Here is a 13,068-nt window from a genome sequence, read left to right as displayed (position 1 = left end):
GTGAGATGACTATTTTTTCATGAATTCAGAGTGACACTGTTGTGAGAATATGAACAGTGTGAGAGTTCAGTGTAAATTAATAGATGTGATGGTTACTAGAAATGATACAATGATTTTAAGAAGGCTAAATGAAGGAAAAATGTGAGTGATGGAAGACGAAATAAAGACTGGACACAGTTTTTTTTCTTATGAAAATGCAAAACCAGTTTAATAGAAAGTGAGACGGTAGAAAAGTATCTCTCAGATGGCAGCGGTGTCGGTGAAAGGCAGTTTTTGGCAAACATTCCCAAACAGCTGCTGTAGTGTTTAGAAAAAATAGAGACCGTACAAAAAAATTATCAAATTTACAAAAAGTAGCCATCAGCTCATGATCCCTTTGGTAGAAGGAGGTAACAGTCCTCCAGAGTGCACACCAGCGAGCAGATGAGCACCGTTTTTACAAACATTTCCAAATACTGGCAAAGATTCAGCTTAAAAACAACATGAGGATGTTGGAACATTTAAGAATTTAGAGGCAGCAATCGTGTGATACCACTTAATACCACGTGGTGGTGCAGCGAGTCGAGCAGATAAAGTGTATGACAGAGGCTGGACTGACTCACTACTGCCCCCAACTGCATGGCGGTATTACTACGTGAAGAAAGGAATATCCATTTTATGATCATCTTTGCGGTCTCCATAGTAACGGAGGATACATCAGGACATTGCACTTTCAATAACTCATTCAATTATCAGCTCTTAGCCCCGCCCCCTTTCTCTGTTCACCAAAATAAACCATCATTAGGTCAAATAACAAATTTTCTTAGCTTAGACGTCTCAATCAGGGGTGTCAAACATATGGCCCTGGGCCCACTAGAGGATCCAATCGAGCCTGTCGAATGGCCCTTCATTAAATTAAAATTAATTCCACAAATTAATTTTTTCAATCACAGCTCGCACCGTTTCTAATTTCGTGGGAACCACACTTTTAGAAAAAGTACTTGACATATAACGACACTGAGAACTGCTACCCTTACTGCAAGCAAAGTAACATTAGCATTTAAGCTAAACTGGCCATGCATGCCGAGGGTTTTTTTTTTTTTTTTACTATACTGAAGTAATTGTGCTTTGTTGAAATGTATTTGTCCCTTTTTGTGATAAAAACAAAAAAAACCCACAGAACTTATTTATAGAAGACGATACCAACTTACTTATCCTGTCTACTCTTCTGGAACTGTAACAAAACAACCTCGAGAAAAGAAAACTACAACTACACAGAACACAAATCTGCTGTAAAGCTACAACATATTAAAAAAAAAAAAAAAAAAAGCAGGGACGGATTTGTCTGGAGTCACTTAGCCTGGGAGCATTAGCGTAAAGCTAACTGGGTTAACAAACAGAGAATTTGGGCTAAAGTGTATTTTCTTTGCTGATGACGGATAACTGTTGGTTATGAATGAAAACTCTGAAAACAAATTTCAAAACAAACATTCTAACATTCCTGTCGTACAAATACGTGGAGTTGTTCGCGCTAACCGCATAACGGGAATCTTTGGTGTCCGATGTTTCCCCGCCGTGTTGACATGGTGCTTACGAGCCGTGGCACAGCTGATGGTTCCCGGCAGACTCCTGCTTGGTCCTGGTGTGGCCGCCATCGCTCAGTTCCTCGGCCGTGTCTCCGAAGCCGTGGAAGTGTCCGTAGTGCAGGAAGTCGCCGCACTCCTCCCCTGTCAGCCCCCACCAGCTGGGCCGGTGGGACACGCAGCTACTGGGGCTGCCGCTCAGGTGCAGAGAGCCGCACATGTCGATGGCGGCGCGGCGAGTCGGCGGCGGCTGCAGACGGCTTGGAGGTGGTGGCAGGTCCGGGTCAGCCTGGAGGCCGCAAAGCAGTGTGGGAAGGTGTCGGTCTGCAGCAGCTCTACTGTACTCCTCTGCAACAAAGTTCAAATGTGAACCATCAGGTGATGCAAGTACAACTGTCGGTCTTGACCTTCTGACTTTTGATGTTTGAAGTATTATGAATGTTTTCTCCTGACCTGCTTGAGGTTCCTCCATGTTCATGTCCTCCACGTTCATACTCTCAACGTTCATGTTCTCCAGCTCGTCACCTGCAATACGTGAAACTCGTGTTAAACTCGTCCGTCCAGGTCCGTGTGAAGCGTCCACACCTGCGTGCATGCTTCTTACAATCGGCTCTGCGGGGCTTCTTGGTGAGAGCTGCATCCTCCGGGGTCCGCTGCCTCTTTCTGCCAAGTGCCTCCTCGCCACAGGGGGCACCGTTCCCGTTGCGGTGCAGCCCGGAGAGCTGCAGCAGCGTCTTGTGGGCATTGGAGATGAAGCAGAAGCAGTCGTGGAAGCCGTGGGCATGCGCCAGGTCTGCAGCCGTCTGCCCGCGGTCGTTCTTTAAACTGAACCAGAGCAGGGAGACAGACTCAGTGCTGCCCCCTGCTGGACGCTGCAAACACTCACAGTTCACTGATTCTGTGTCAAATGTTACAAAATGTTGAAAACTTCATTCACTTCTACCACAGCATGTCAGAACACAATTAGAAGAACACTCCACGCACAAATTTATTTCATTTCTATTTTTTTAAAAATTTTTTACACAGTGTTTGAAATAGCTGGTTTAATAATTCTTCTGAAGTTTCGCAACTTTTATCTTCTTTTCTTTTTATTCCTTTAAATTTCAACCAACAATTTGATCAGTAGTTGCCAAAAAAATATTTTAATTCATTCAAATAATAGGAACACATCAAATCTCTGCAGCAGAACAATCCTGAAGAAATCCAAGCTGTACATCTCAATGTGCTTCATTTTTAGACTTAGTTTCAATCTGCACTAAACAGTTTTTTTATGACCTTTCATCAAGCCTCAGTTTCTTGAGAATTCCCTCAGGGTTCTGTTCCCAGACCTCTTTATTCCCCATACTTTCTCTAGGGTTGATCCCAATAATTTTTTTTTTTGGACTTCTTTGTTTTACACTGAAAAATGTTTTTAAACATCTTTTGTTACATTTATGAAGTTCCAACAGATATTTGATTAGTTCTTTAGCATTTTACTATTATTTATGGCAACAGTAGCTTGTTTTGTTGGTTTTATGATTTAAAACTGTTTGAATCTTCCTTGTGCTCCTTTTTAGTCATTTCTTGCCATTTTAGCCGTTTTCATTTTCACATAGAATTTAGAGTTGCTTTAGCATCGCTGATGAACTGTTATAACAGCATAATGAGCTTGAAGAAAAATGTGTAAGTAAACTTATTAATCATATACATTTTATTATAATATAATATAAATGCTTTAAATGATTGTGCGTGTGGAATAAACATTACATAAAAATTCATCTTGATCTGGTATTTTAAACAGATATTAGAATGTTTTAATGGGAATATCTGCTTTCTATAATTTAGGTCCTGACATGCTGTTGTACAGAAGAGCTGATGGAATCAATCAATCAATCAATAAATAAATAATAGTGAAACATCCTAATTTATATCTATATTGTGGTAGAAGAGCAGTGTTACAGCTGTGAGCTAAACATGCAGGCCTACACATAAGACTATCATGATCAGAGCTTTGTGAGCATTGAAACCAATCGCTGCAGGAAATACCTGGACAGAAACTGGAGGAAGCGATAGTGAACACTCATTGCCACAGATGCAGCGTGTGGCAGATTCTGCAGTGCCTATTTGGATTGCTCCCTCTTTTCTGGGATTACTCGAGAAAATCATGTTCAAAAGCCCTGGCTGTAAAACATGAGAACGTGCAGTGTTTGTCTCTGCCAGCACAGTTTGGACATCAAGCTCAGGATCAGCCACCGATCCCGAGCTCACAACAGTCACAATCAAACAACAGGCGCACTGCGGCTGACTGTCAAAACAGAAAAGCTCATGATGTCTACTCAGAACAAGCAACAAACTTCTGAAATGAACTTGATTGATTTCAAAGTCCATTTAGAGGAATTAACACAGGAAAGTAAGTTCCTGTGTCGAGGCGGTAGACTGGTTGTCAATTATTTGCCTCCTCCTGAAGTTTTAGCTGTGCTGTCCATGTTTCTACAAGACTGAATCAGACTTTGTTCAACTTTTTTCTTCAGGAACATTTGTATTAAAAAACATTCCAAAAATTCTTTACAGTTTATTCCACATTCTGACCGTTTCCTCATTACTGTTTTCATTTCACCTGATCACTGAAGACACTCCAGCTTCACTGACAACTTTTCGAAATCAAACATCCAAACACAGGACGTGACTGAAGAGTTTTACATTTTATATTTGGCTTTAGTGCCATTTGCCACACATGAGCTTTTCTGGTTTTGAAACAACATTAATATTCTCATCGACTATCTAATCACACACACGCACACATGGAAACAGCTGTGAGAGAAAAGTACAACAAACACAAGCAACATCAGATCCACAGACTATTTAAATAAAGTGAATTAACAACATACAACATGTTCTTTTAGAATTAATTCATCATTGACTGAATTAAAAAAAGCTGTCACAGTTTGATTCATTTCTATATTATCTTGTAAAAACAAAATACATCTGTGTGGAAGCATACATTTAGATTTAGGCTGGACATTTTTCACCTTTAAAAGCATAAAATGTGAGATTTAGACACATGTTTGGGAGTTTAGGAGCAGTGGTCTCTGTTGAAACACAGTTTTTGTTGGAAGTAGAAAATACTACATGTAAACTGGGCTAGAATAGATACAGTTCGTATGTACACCTAACAACCTGCCGTGACTTGTTTCTAATCATGCAGTAGCTTCTGTGGTGCACAGACACACACACACTGCATGATACTCACTGTGGTTTGGCGCCTGCTATCAGCAGCACCTGGATACACTCCAGACTGCCGCAGCGAGCTGCTTTGTGAATGGGAGCCTCACCTACCAAATCCTGCAAACAGTAGAACAGATTCCATTCAGATTATATATTACTAAATTATAGGGATTATACACAATGGAGTGAAAAATTATGACGCTGAATAAATTATGTGATGAGACAATTTTCTCATTAACATTTAGAATGAAGATAACAAAGTTTATATATGCCCATTAACACACACACACACACACACACACACACACACACACACACACACACACACACACACACACACACACACACACACACACACACACACACACACACACACACACTCTAATGGATCATACCTTTTTTTAGCTTTTTAATAATTTTTATGTTGAAACGTCTAAGATGCATAAGATTAAAAGGTCAAAAGGTCAAACGTGTTTTGCGGCTGCAGGTGAATCTTGAGTTGGTGCAGTTTGGATGGGTCTCTACACCCACCTGATGGTTGACATCGGCCCCGGCCTGAGCCAGCCATACCACGCAGTGTGTGTGTCCGCCAAATGCAGCGCTGTGTGTCGGCGTCTGGTGGAAGCGGCTTGTCACTGAGTTCACTTTACAGCCCATCTGCACCAGACGGACCACGCAGTCCAGCTGCACACACACATACAGAAGGAAAATTATTAGATGCAGGAAAAAAAAGTCATCACAATATCAGTCCTATTACTATCTGAATGAAGAATTTTAGAATAAAAACCCAAATTCTGATCGTTTCCTGGATCATAACTACATATCTCCTGTTTGTAACAAACAAAACCAGGTGAAAATATGCTGAAAATTCACTGTGTTGTCATTATTTTGACTGTAAAGACTTTCAAAAGAAGTGGATGTACTGTACTTGAGGATCCTCATCCAATATGGCGACCACGCCGGTACGTTATTCGGCGCTGTTTTGGCGCTCGGCTAGTGATTGGCTCCAGAACAGCCACTCAGAAAACACGAAGCGGGTTTAAATTATTAAATTTTTTTTCAATAACAAAAACTTTATTCAACGAAACAAGTGTTTCGGAACAGTAACTCCCAATAAAATATTTATTTAAAAACTTCTTCTAAAGTGAGTTATTCTTGCCTAATTCGAACTAAAGCAGATTATAAAAGTGATTAACAGAGCCGGAGTGGGACTGGAGCCGTGGAGTGCGGGTGGAGCTCCGTACCTGTCCGTGGTGTGCTGCCCAGTGGATGGGGCTCCATCCGAAACACGGGTCCTCGACGGTGAGATGCGCCGGATTTGACAGCTCCTCCAGTACCGACACCATAGCGCGGACGTCCCCGTCCCGACAGGCGCGGTGGACAGGGAACCGGAGGATGAAACCCTCATCCCCGGACATGACGGCCTCCAGCCCCGCAGACATCAGCGTACTATCCGGGGTCTCTCTCACGGAGTATCCCGGTCCTGGAGCAGCACGATCCGGGGCTCAACACAAAGGGAGACTTGAACAGACTGTGTTAGCCCGGAGGGACACAAGAGCCGGACTGGAGCTGGAGAGGAAGACTCGCAACCGGAGGAACATAAAACAGGGACCGGACGCCTAAAGGAGGACCCGGAGCCTGTAGGACGCCACCTACAGGGTGGCGGAAGAGCTCCAGGTAACCCCGGGACATGTATTCTATTCTATTCTATTCTATTCTATTCTATTCTATTCTATTCTATTCTATTCTATTCTAATAATTCTGTTTTATTTTTGTATTCTATTTTGCCTTTTCAAAATGCTTCTTTTGTGTTTAACAGTCGTTTTGTTTTTCAAGTTTTATGTAGTGTTTATTTTTATTGTAAAATTATAATTAATGTATCTTTGTCTCATTGATAAGTCATCAAGCGTTATTACAACATTTAATTTGTTCAATATCTTGGACTATTAAAAATATTTTACGTTAACTGGCTTCCTACGTCACCACGTCATGTCTTACCTCACGTGGTGTTAGCATAGCGCGGCTAACGGTAAGTTTTGAAAGAATTATTCACTTTTGTCAAAAATAATCTAATGTCGCCTTTTTAAAACCTAAATATGTCACGTGTTGCTTAGCTTGTCAGTGAATATTATTTGCTACGTACTGATTAAAGATACGTATCAGATAAATACTTCACACATTGAACCTGCAAAATCAACATTTGAAATGAGGTCGAATTCAAAGTACATTCAGATATTCTTTGTATTTTTAATAGCTGTTAACTTTTCCTCCAAATGGAAAATTCGGCTGTAACACAATACCGTAAATGTTTATAACCAAATACATGCATGTAAAAACATGTAGCCATCATCAACATTATGAAATAGTTTGATATAATAAAATAACAGTATTCACAAAGAAAATGTGAAATATTGTGAATAGCTTTTGTTTAGTCCTGTTTCATCTTACTTTTCAAAAACATAGTCTGTGCCTACTGAAGTATAAGTGAAATTTTGTATTTGAAACTCCAATTTGGAGCTCAGAAAATTTTTTCAGTTGTGACTATGGACATACACTGGGAAATTACTCATTCTTGAGTATTTTTAAGCTAAACATAGTTGAAAAAAAATCCATATTCTGCTCAATTTTGCATTTTATAAGAAATTTTATTTTTTCTTTCTGTTTTACATCCAGAACAGTTTTTAAGTCTGAGCGTATCACTTTGAAAATGTATTCAAATAGTTGAAACAAAATGCTGAAGCTGCTGTACTGTAATGTGAGTAAACACACAAGGTCTAAGGATGTTATCTAATATGTGCAGGACTCCAGAGCAGACTTAACAACATGTCGGCCTCACTGAGAGAGAAACCTCTGCTGCTGTGTCCTGGCGGAAAGGTGAGATGTGACATATGCTGCAATCAGCAGAAAATCACTGCTGCTTTCTGCCTCACCTGTGGACCTATAAAGGAAGTGAACATTTTTATCTGATTTAAATTCAGGGTTTTTTTTTTTTTTAATATAGGACAGGATCAGTATTCACATGCAAACATGTCACAAAACAACAAAAAGTCAATGAAAGAGATTAGACAATGATCCAGGTAGTTCTGAAGGCAGATCTGATCTGGATAACAGTGTGTAGGCAGGTTCACCTGGATAGGTGAACAGACCATCACAGGATACACACTCGCATGTGTGCATCTTACAACGAATATAAGTGAGTTTAAGTTGAGAAGTGAGGGGTGCCAGCAAGCTCCCAAGAGGAGACTAGCTTCTGAAATGTGTGTGTATGTGTGCTGAAGGAGGACTTTGTCCGGGTGAGGAGGAGAGATCTGGAGAGACTGAGCACGGAGGTGATGCAACTCAGAGAGTTTCTGCCCAAAGTGGTGAACAAGGAGCTGATGGAGCTGCTGCACCGAGCTCAGAGCACTCACACAGGTACGACCACAGTGAAGAGCACATAGGACGACATGATGATGATGATGACGACCGTGATGGTGTGTGTTCAGTGCAGGAGAAGCTGCAACAGGAGTGTGTTCACCTGCAGTCCCGCCTGGACGCTCAGCAGACACAGTGTCAGAGGGAGAGAGAGGTGACGGACTTTCAGCCAGGAGAGAGCCTGTTGAATCAGAGCTGGACACTGTGTGTGTGTGTGTGTGTGTGTGTGTGTGTGTGTGTGTGCGCGCGCGCAGGAGAAGCTGCTGCTGCGGGAGCAGCTGTGGCAGAGCGGCGTGGAACTCCAACAGCAGGCAGATTTCTGCTCCACTCTGGGATCTGCAGCCTGCGGTCTGCTGTGGAGCTGCTCAGCTCAGGAGTACACTGTGTCTTTGTGGGTGGCTGACGTGAGTTCTCGTCACACACTGTGTGTGTGTGTGTGTGTGTGTGTGTGTGTGTGTGTGTGTGTGTGTGTGTGTGTGTGTGTGTGTGTGTCTGCCAGAGTAATACCAGAGTGGTGGAAAGTCTTTATCGTAAATGATTCCCCCACTACCGACAGAAATACTTCTTTCTTGAATGTGAACCTCTTATATAGATGTTTTAAAAAATATATCAGAAAAAAATATCTGTCTAGGTTAAACATAAATTTTGTGTCCACACTCATTAAAAATATCTTGGCTTCTTTGTGTTTGTCTGCCCTCTAGTGGAGTAAATATGTCAAATCAACTCCCGAACGCTGCGTGTGTGTGCTTGTGTGCGGGTGCAGGGGAAGCTGCCCTCCTTCCTCACTGTGGCTGCTCAGACTCTGGAAAGCTTTGTACGCTCACTGGATGAGGAGACGAAGACTCAGACCGAGGACCCGAGCTCTCAGGAGCACCAGTTTGTGTTGGCCCTGGCAGGGAGCATCACCAGTGAGTAATGTTCCCCCTTCATCCACCTCGATGTGACCCCTCAGGCCCCCTGAAGTGTCTTTTTATGTGTTCCTTCCTCTGTGACTCCTCTTTGTTTCCCACCAATCAGACATAGCCGCAGTCACATGTGGGCGGGATTTCCTGGCCAGCTCGGCTCACGTCCTTTTGGACACTCTGCTGAAACTTCTGGAGCTGATGAAACCAGGAGTGTTCCCCAAACTCAAAGTGTGCGCACAGCTCAGATAAACCCACAGAACACAGCATGGCGTGTTATGTGATGTTCCAACATAATAAAATAAACCGAAACATCATAGGAGAAAATGTGTTGTATAGAAATTGGCTGATGGCTTTTTATGGACACTGGATGTTACAGTGTGTTTTGTGTCGGTGTTGTTCCCTGCAGGCTGATGCTCATGTGTCTCTACAACGTGAGCATCAATGTTGATGGGCTGAAGTACATCAGTGAGAACCAGAGCCTACTTCCTGTCATCTGGACCCTTCTGGAAGGTAACTGGTAACTGGTGCGTGTGGCTGCACAGTGCTCCTCGGTACCCTTCAGGTAGACCATGATGTGTGTATGTTTCCCGGCACAGACGGGCACTGGGAGGTAGGCCTCCACTCCCTGCGCCTCCTTCAATCGGTCCTCCTGGATGAACAGGTGGTCCTCCAGCTGAGCTCGGCCCTGCTGGATCCGGACCTCCGAGCTCGTGTGGACCGCCTCTCGTCCAGCGCTCAGCCTAACCTGAGAGCGGCCGCCCAGCAGGCCCTGGAGGACCTGCAGCAGGTACGCCGCCTGCGCCCTGAGACCACTTGATGAGGGACACCAGCCCCAGGATGCAGGTGCATCCCCAGGATCCAGTCATCCTGGGCTAACTTTTATTCATGTCAGAGTTCAAGAGCAACGCTTTCACACTTTGGAGATGTTCAAGTGCGTTTCATGTTTTTGCTGTTACTGTCAACATACCTTATGGTTCCCACAGGTTTGGTAACACACTAAAGACCATGTTTGAGGTTTCAGTGTTGCATTAACCTGCTCTGTTTGTCTAAAAACAACAAAGCTGAGTATTAGAGCACGAGGTCTCCCTGTGATGGGATAGATGTGAGAACAAGACGGGTTGAAGTCGCTCACAGAGTGAAGAATAAACTCACACAGGCGTTGTGTTAATTGTACAGCTTTATTGTGTGTTTCTTTAGTATGGACTGCCGCGTCAGTCATGAGCAGGTTTCCACTGAACGAAGGCCTAACACTACAGAACAGAGTCAGAACAGAAGAGGAGAGGAGAGGCTCAGAGTCAGCACAGGCTCTCCACACCGGCTGCTTTCTGCTACTCCAAACAATCATACTAACTGAGTGTGCTGAGAAGAAACTAGAGAGTGAAGCGAGGAGGACACACATATCCTCGAAGGGAAGGCGAAGACGTCCGTGTCTTCGGGGCCGGGCCGTCTAGGAGGAGGCGGCGGCGTTGGGCTTGTCGTCACGGGTGACGGGGATGCTGCGCTCGCTGCGGCCGGACTCGCTGCCTCCGCTGACCTTGGGGCCGGTCAGAGTCAGCAGGCCGTCGGCCGACAGGGTGCAGGTGATGGCTGATTGGTCCACGCTGGAGGGGAGGCGGTAGCGGCGGTGGAACTCGCGGGAGACGAAACCGTGGTCGTCCTGAAAAACAAGCATGTTCACCCCACTCAAATAACCGAATCCCAGTTTCAAAACATGCCAGGAAGTGTAAAATACAGTGAAACATCTTAAAACCACCTTTTAAAAATACACCTCCAGTCCAGCTTTGATGCTTGTGCTTCTTTGCTTGTACTAATGCAGCTTTTCACTGCATCACTGACCTCTTTTACTAAAACAGATCAGTTCCTAGAGATAATATGGTGCTTGAATTTTTCAGTCACAAAGTTTTGGCTCCATCCTTGGCTATTGTAACGTGGCAGTGATGGAAAGAGCTTCAGCATTTCATCAACAGTTTGATCTGAAGTCACCAACTAACTAATTTAAGCTGATAAACAACAAAAAAGTCACGTGGAAAAAGTTGAAACAGCTAAACACAACTAAAACAGAAAAAAAATCCCAAAAATGTCTAAAAACATGGTAGAAAAATGCAACATGAAGCACAGCTTTGATAACAATATAAAAGTCAAATGAAAGTTTATGAGCTAATTCCTTAATTCTTCACGTCAGAATTTTTTTTGTGAAAGTACTCAAAAAAATTACAAGAAATAAAATGTAAAAGTGCTTGAAAGTGAGCAGACATTATGCTGTAGAAACTCGGCACTGAACTCATGATTAACGAGTAGTACGGGATTACACTTTAAAACTGGGTTTATTAGATATTAAAGGATTGAAATAGGATTTACTGACCTCTGAAAGCCATAATAACTTCATCACACCTCCTTCAAATTTCCAGTAAGTTGGCTATAAAGGATTAATCTTTCTAATACGATGTTTTTGTGCAGCCAGATTTGATCTTTTTGAAGTTTTTGACACTTGTGGCTCTGAAACAGTTGACTTGACTGACTGTCTCCAGTACAGTCGGCAGAGCCAGCCTGGATGCTGCCGAGTGCCTGACCTCTTCCTTGAGGTCGTTTCAGGTTGAAAGGTACCTGTCTCTCGCCGTGCTTGCCCTGGATTTCCACGTAGTCGTCGTTGACCTTTACACTGAGCTCATTGGGGGAGAAGTGCTTGACGTCCAGGTAGACTGTGAACTTTTCTCTGTCAGACCTCACCTGAGGAGCACACACAGCTCATCTGTGTATCACAGCATTACCAGTCAAAACATTACCCAGGAGTTAGCTTTCACTTGTCAAAAATTGCACATTAATCAAAAATTGAAGAGAATCTCAATCGGTATTCGAATGTGTGTGTTTTGTTGAGCTAAAACGTTCTGTTTTTAAAGAAGCTCAGAGTAAATGGATGAAGTACTTAAGTTTGTTTTACCTCAGAGATGCCGGAGCTGAAAGAGTCCACAAAGTTGCGGAACATGGACTGTCTGTAGTACGGGCTGATGGTGGAGGTCGTGTAAGGAAGAAGGTCATAGTCGAACATGCCCTCGCCAAAAAACTGGTCGAAGAGTCGGGCGGGATAGGCAGAGCCCATGGCGCGTCTGAACCAGGGGTGCTGGATGGCAATATCCATGTCTGCTGGGGGGAGTCGGGCTGGGTTGGGGGTCCGGCAGTTGAAGGATGGCAGACCGAACAGAACAAGCGTGGACCGAAGCAAGAGAGGAACGTTCCCAGAGCTTTGTTCCCTGCTCCACGCTCCCTCCTCTTTATATACCTGAGAGCCAGAAAGAGAGGCTTTACCCACGATCCCTCTGGAATGGCATTATCTCATGGTGTGTCGGACCCCGTCAGCACAATCGGGGGCCGAGCGTGGTGGGGGCATGGCTGGGTCCGGACCGCGCTGAGACCCAGTTCCACCCAGATCCACCCACACACCAAACCAGACGACCGGGGGCTGCCAAAACAAACCCAGGGCACGGCGGCGGGGACAGAGAGGTCAGGAAGCCAAGTACAGACAGATAGATTTCACCTGGAGCAGAAAACACTCACACATCTGTTCTAAACACGGCTCACACACAAAGCTTCAGGATTGTCCCGCCTGTGTGCTGGAACTGAGGCAAGCTGGAGAAACAATGCTACTCAGAGTCAATGGAGCAACAACAACAACACACACACACACATCATAGTTTTATTAACACCACAAGAGCAAACTGAGCTTTATCCCTTCAGATTCATCTCCCACCAGGTAGTAATTAATGGTGAAAAGGTACATTTTGGGTTTTTCCTCACATAATAGTCTCTACAGCTTCTTCTTTGATCCTTTTTATTCCAAATCTGGTCGTTAATGAAGTGGAGCTGCACCATTATATCATGAACATGTGAAATGTGGATGGAATGATTCCTAACGAAAACAAACTTCTGCAAATGACGTTCACGTCTGCGTACACTGCTAAGTGACGACTTGTTTGATTTGATCTTTC

At 43.7% G+C, this 13,068-nt stretch overlaps 3 protein-coding genes across 3 annotated transcripts; 1 reads left to right on the top strand and 2 right to left on the bottom strand.

Moving 5' to 3' along the window:
- Positions 1-185: 185 nt before the first annotated feature.
- On the bottom strand, positions 186-6,303 carry ankrd10a (ankyrin repeat domain 10a). Its single transcript, XM_030086509.1, has 6 exons — positions 6,011-6,303; positions 5,298-5,450; positions 4,792-4,883; positions 2,167-2,387; positions 2,016-2,087; positions 186-1,910 (listed from the first exon to the last, which is right to left on the bottom strand). Exons 1-6 carry the CDS (start codon positions 6,206-6,208, stop codon positions 1,570-1,572), a joined length of 1,077 nt encoding a protein of 358 aa, XP_029942369.1. The 5' UTR covers positions 6,209-6,303; the 3' UTR covers positions 186-1,569.
- On the top strand, positions 6,216-9,902 carry hsf2bp (heat shock transcription factor 2 binding protein). The gene is made up of 9 exons (XM_030085778.1): positions 6,216-6,443; positions 7,567-7,640; positions 8,045-8,180; positions 8,252-8,334; positions 8,435-8,584; positions 8,944-9,088; positions 9,198-9,315; positions 9,492-9,595; positions 9,682-9,902. The coding sequence occupies exons 2-9, from the start codon at positions 7,590-7,592 to the stop codon at positions 9,900-9,902; spliced, it is 1,008 nt and encodes a 335-aa protein (XP_029941638.1). The 5' UTR covers positions 6,216-6,443; positions 7,567-7,589.
- Positions 9,903-10,441: 539 nt separating this feature from the next.
- On the bottom strand, positions 10,442-12,510 carry cryaa (crystallin, alpha A). The gene is made up of 3 exons (XM_030086243.1): positions 12,024-12,510; positions 11,690-11,812; positions 10,442-10,742 (listed from the first exon to the last, which is right to left on the bottom strand). Exons 1-3 carry the CDS (start codon positions 12,219-12,221, stop codon positions 10,533-10,535), a joined length of 531 nt encoding a protein of 176 aa, XP_029942103.1. The 5' UTR covers positions 12,222-12,510; the 3' UTR covers positions 10,442-10,532.
- Between the last annotated feature and the right edge of the window lie 558 nt (positions 12,511-13,068).

Source organism: Salarias fasciatus, assembly GCF_902148845.1.
Source record: "Salarias fasciatus chromosome 23 unlocalized genomic scaffold, fSalaFa1.1 super_scaffold_20, whole genome shotgun sequence".
Taxonomy (NCBI): domain Eukaryota; kingdom Metazoa; phylum Chordata; class Actinopteri; order Blenniiformes; family Blenniidae; genus Salarias; species Salarias fasciatus.
The sequence above is the reverse complement of the archived record's forward strand: the minus strand, read 5'-3'. Positions and strand labels throughout refer to the sequence as shown.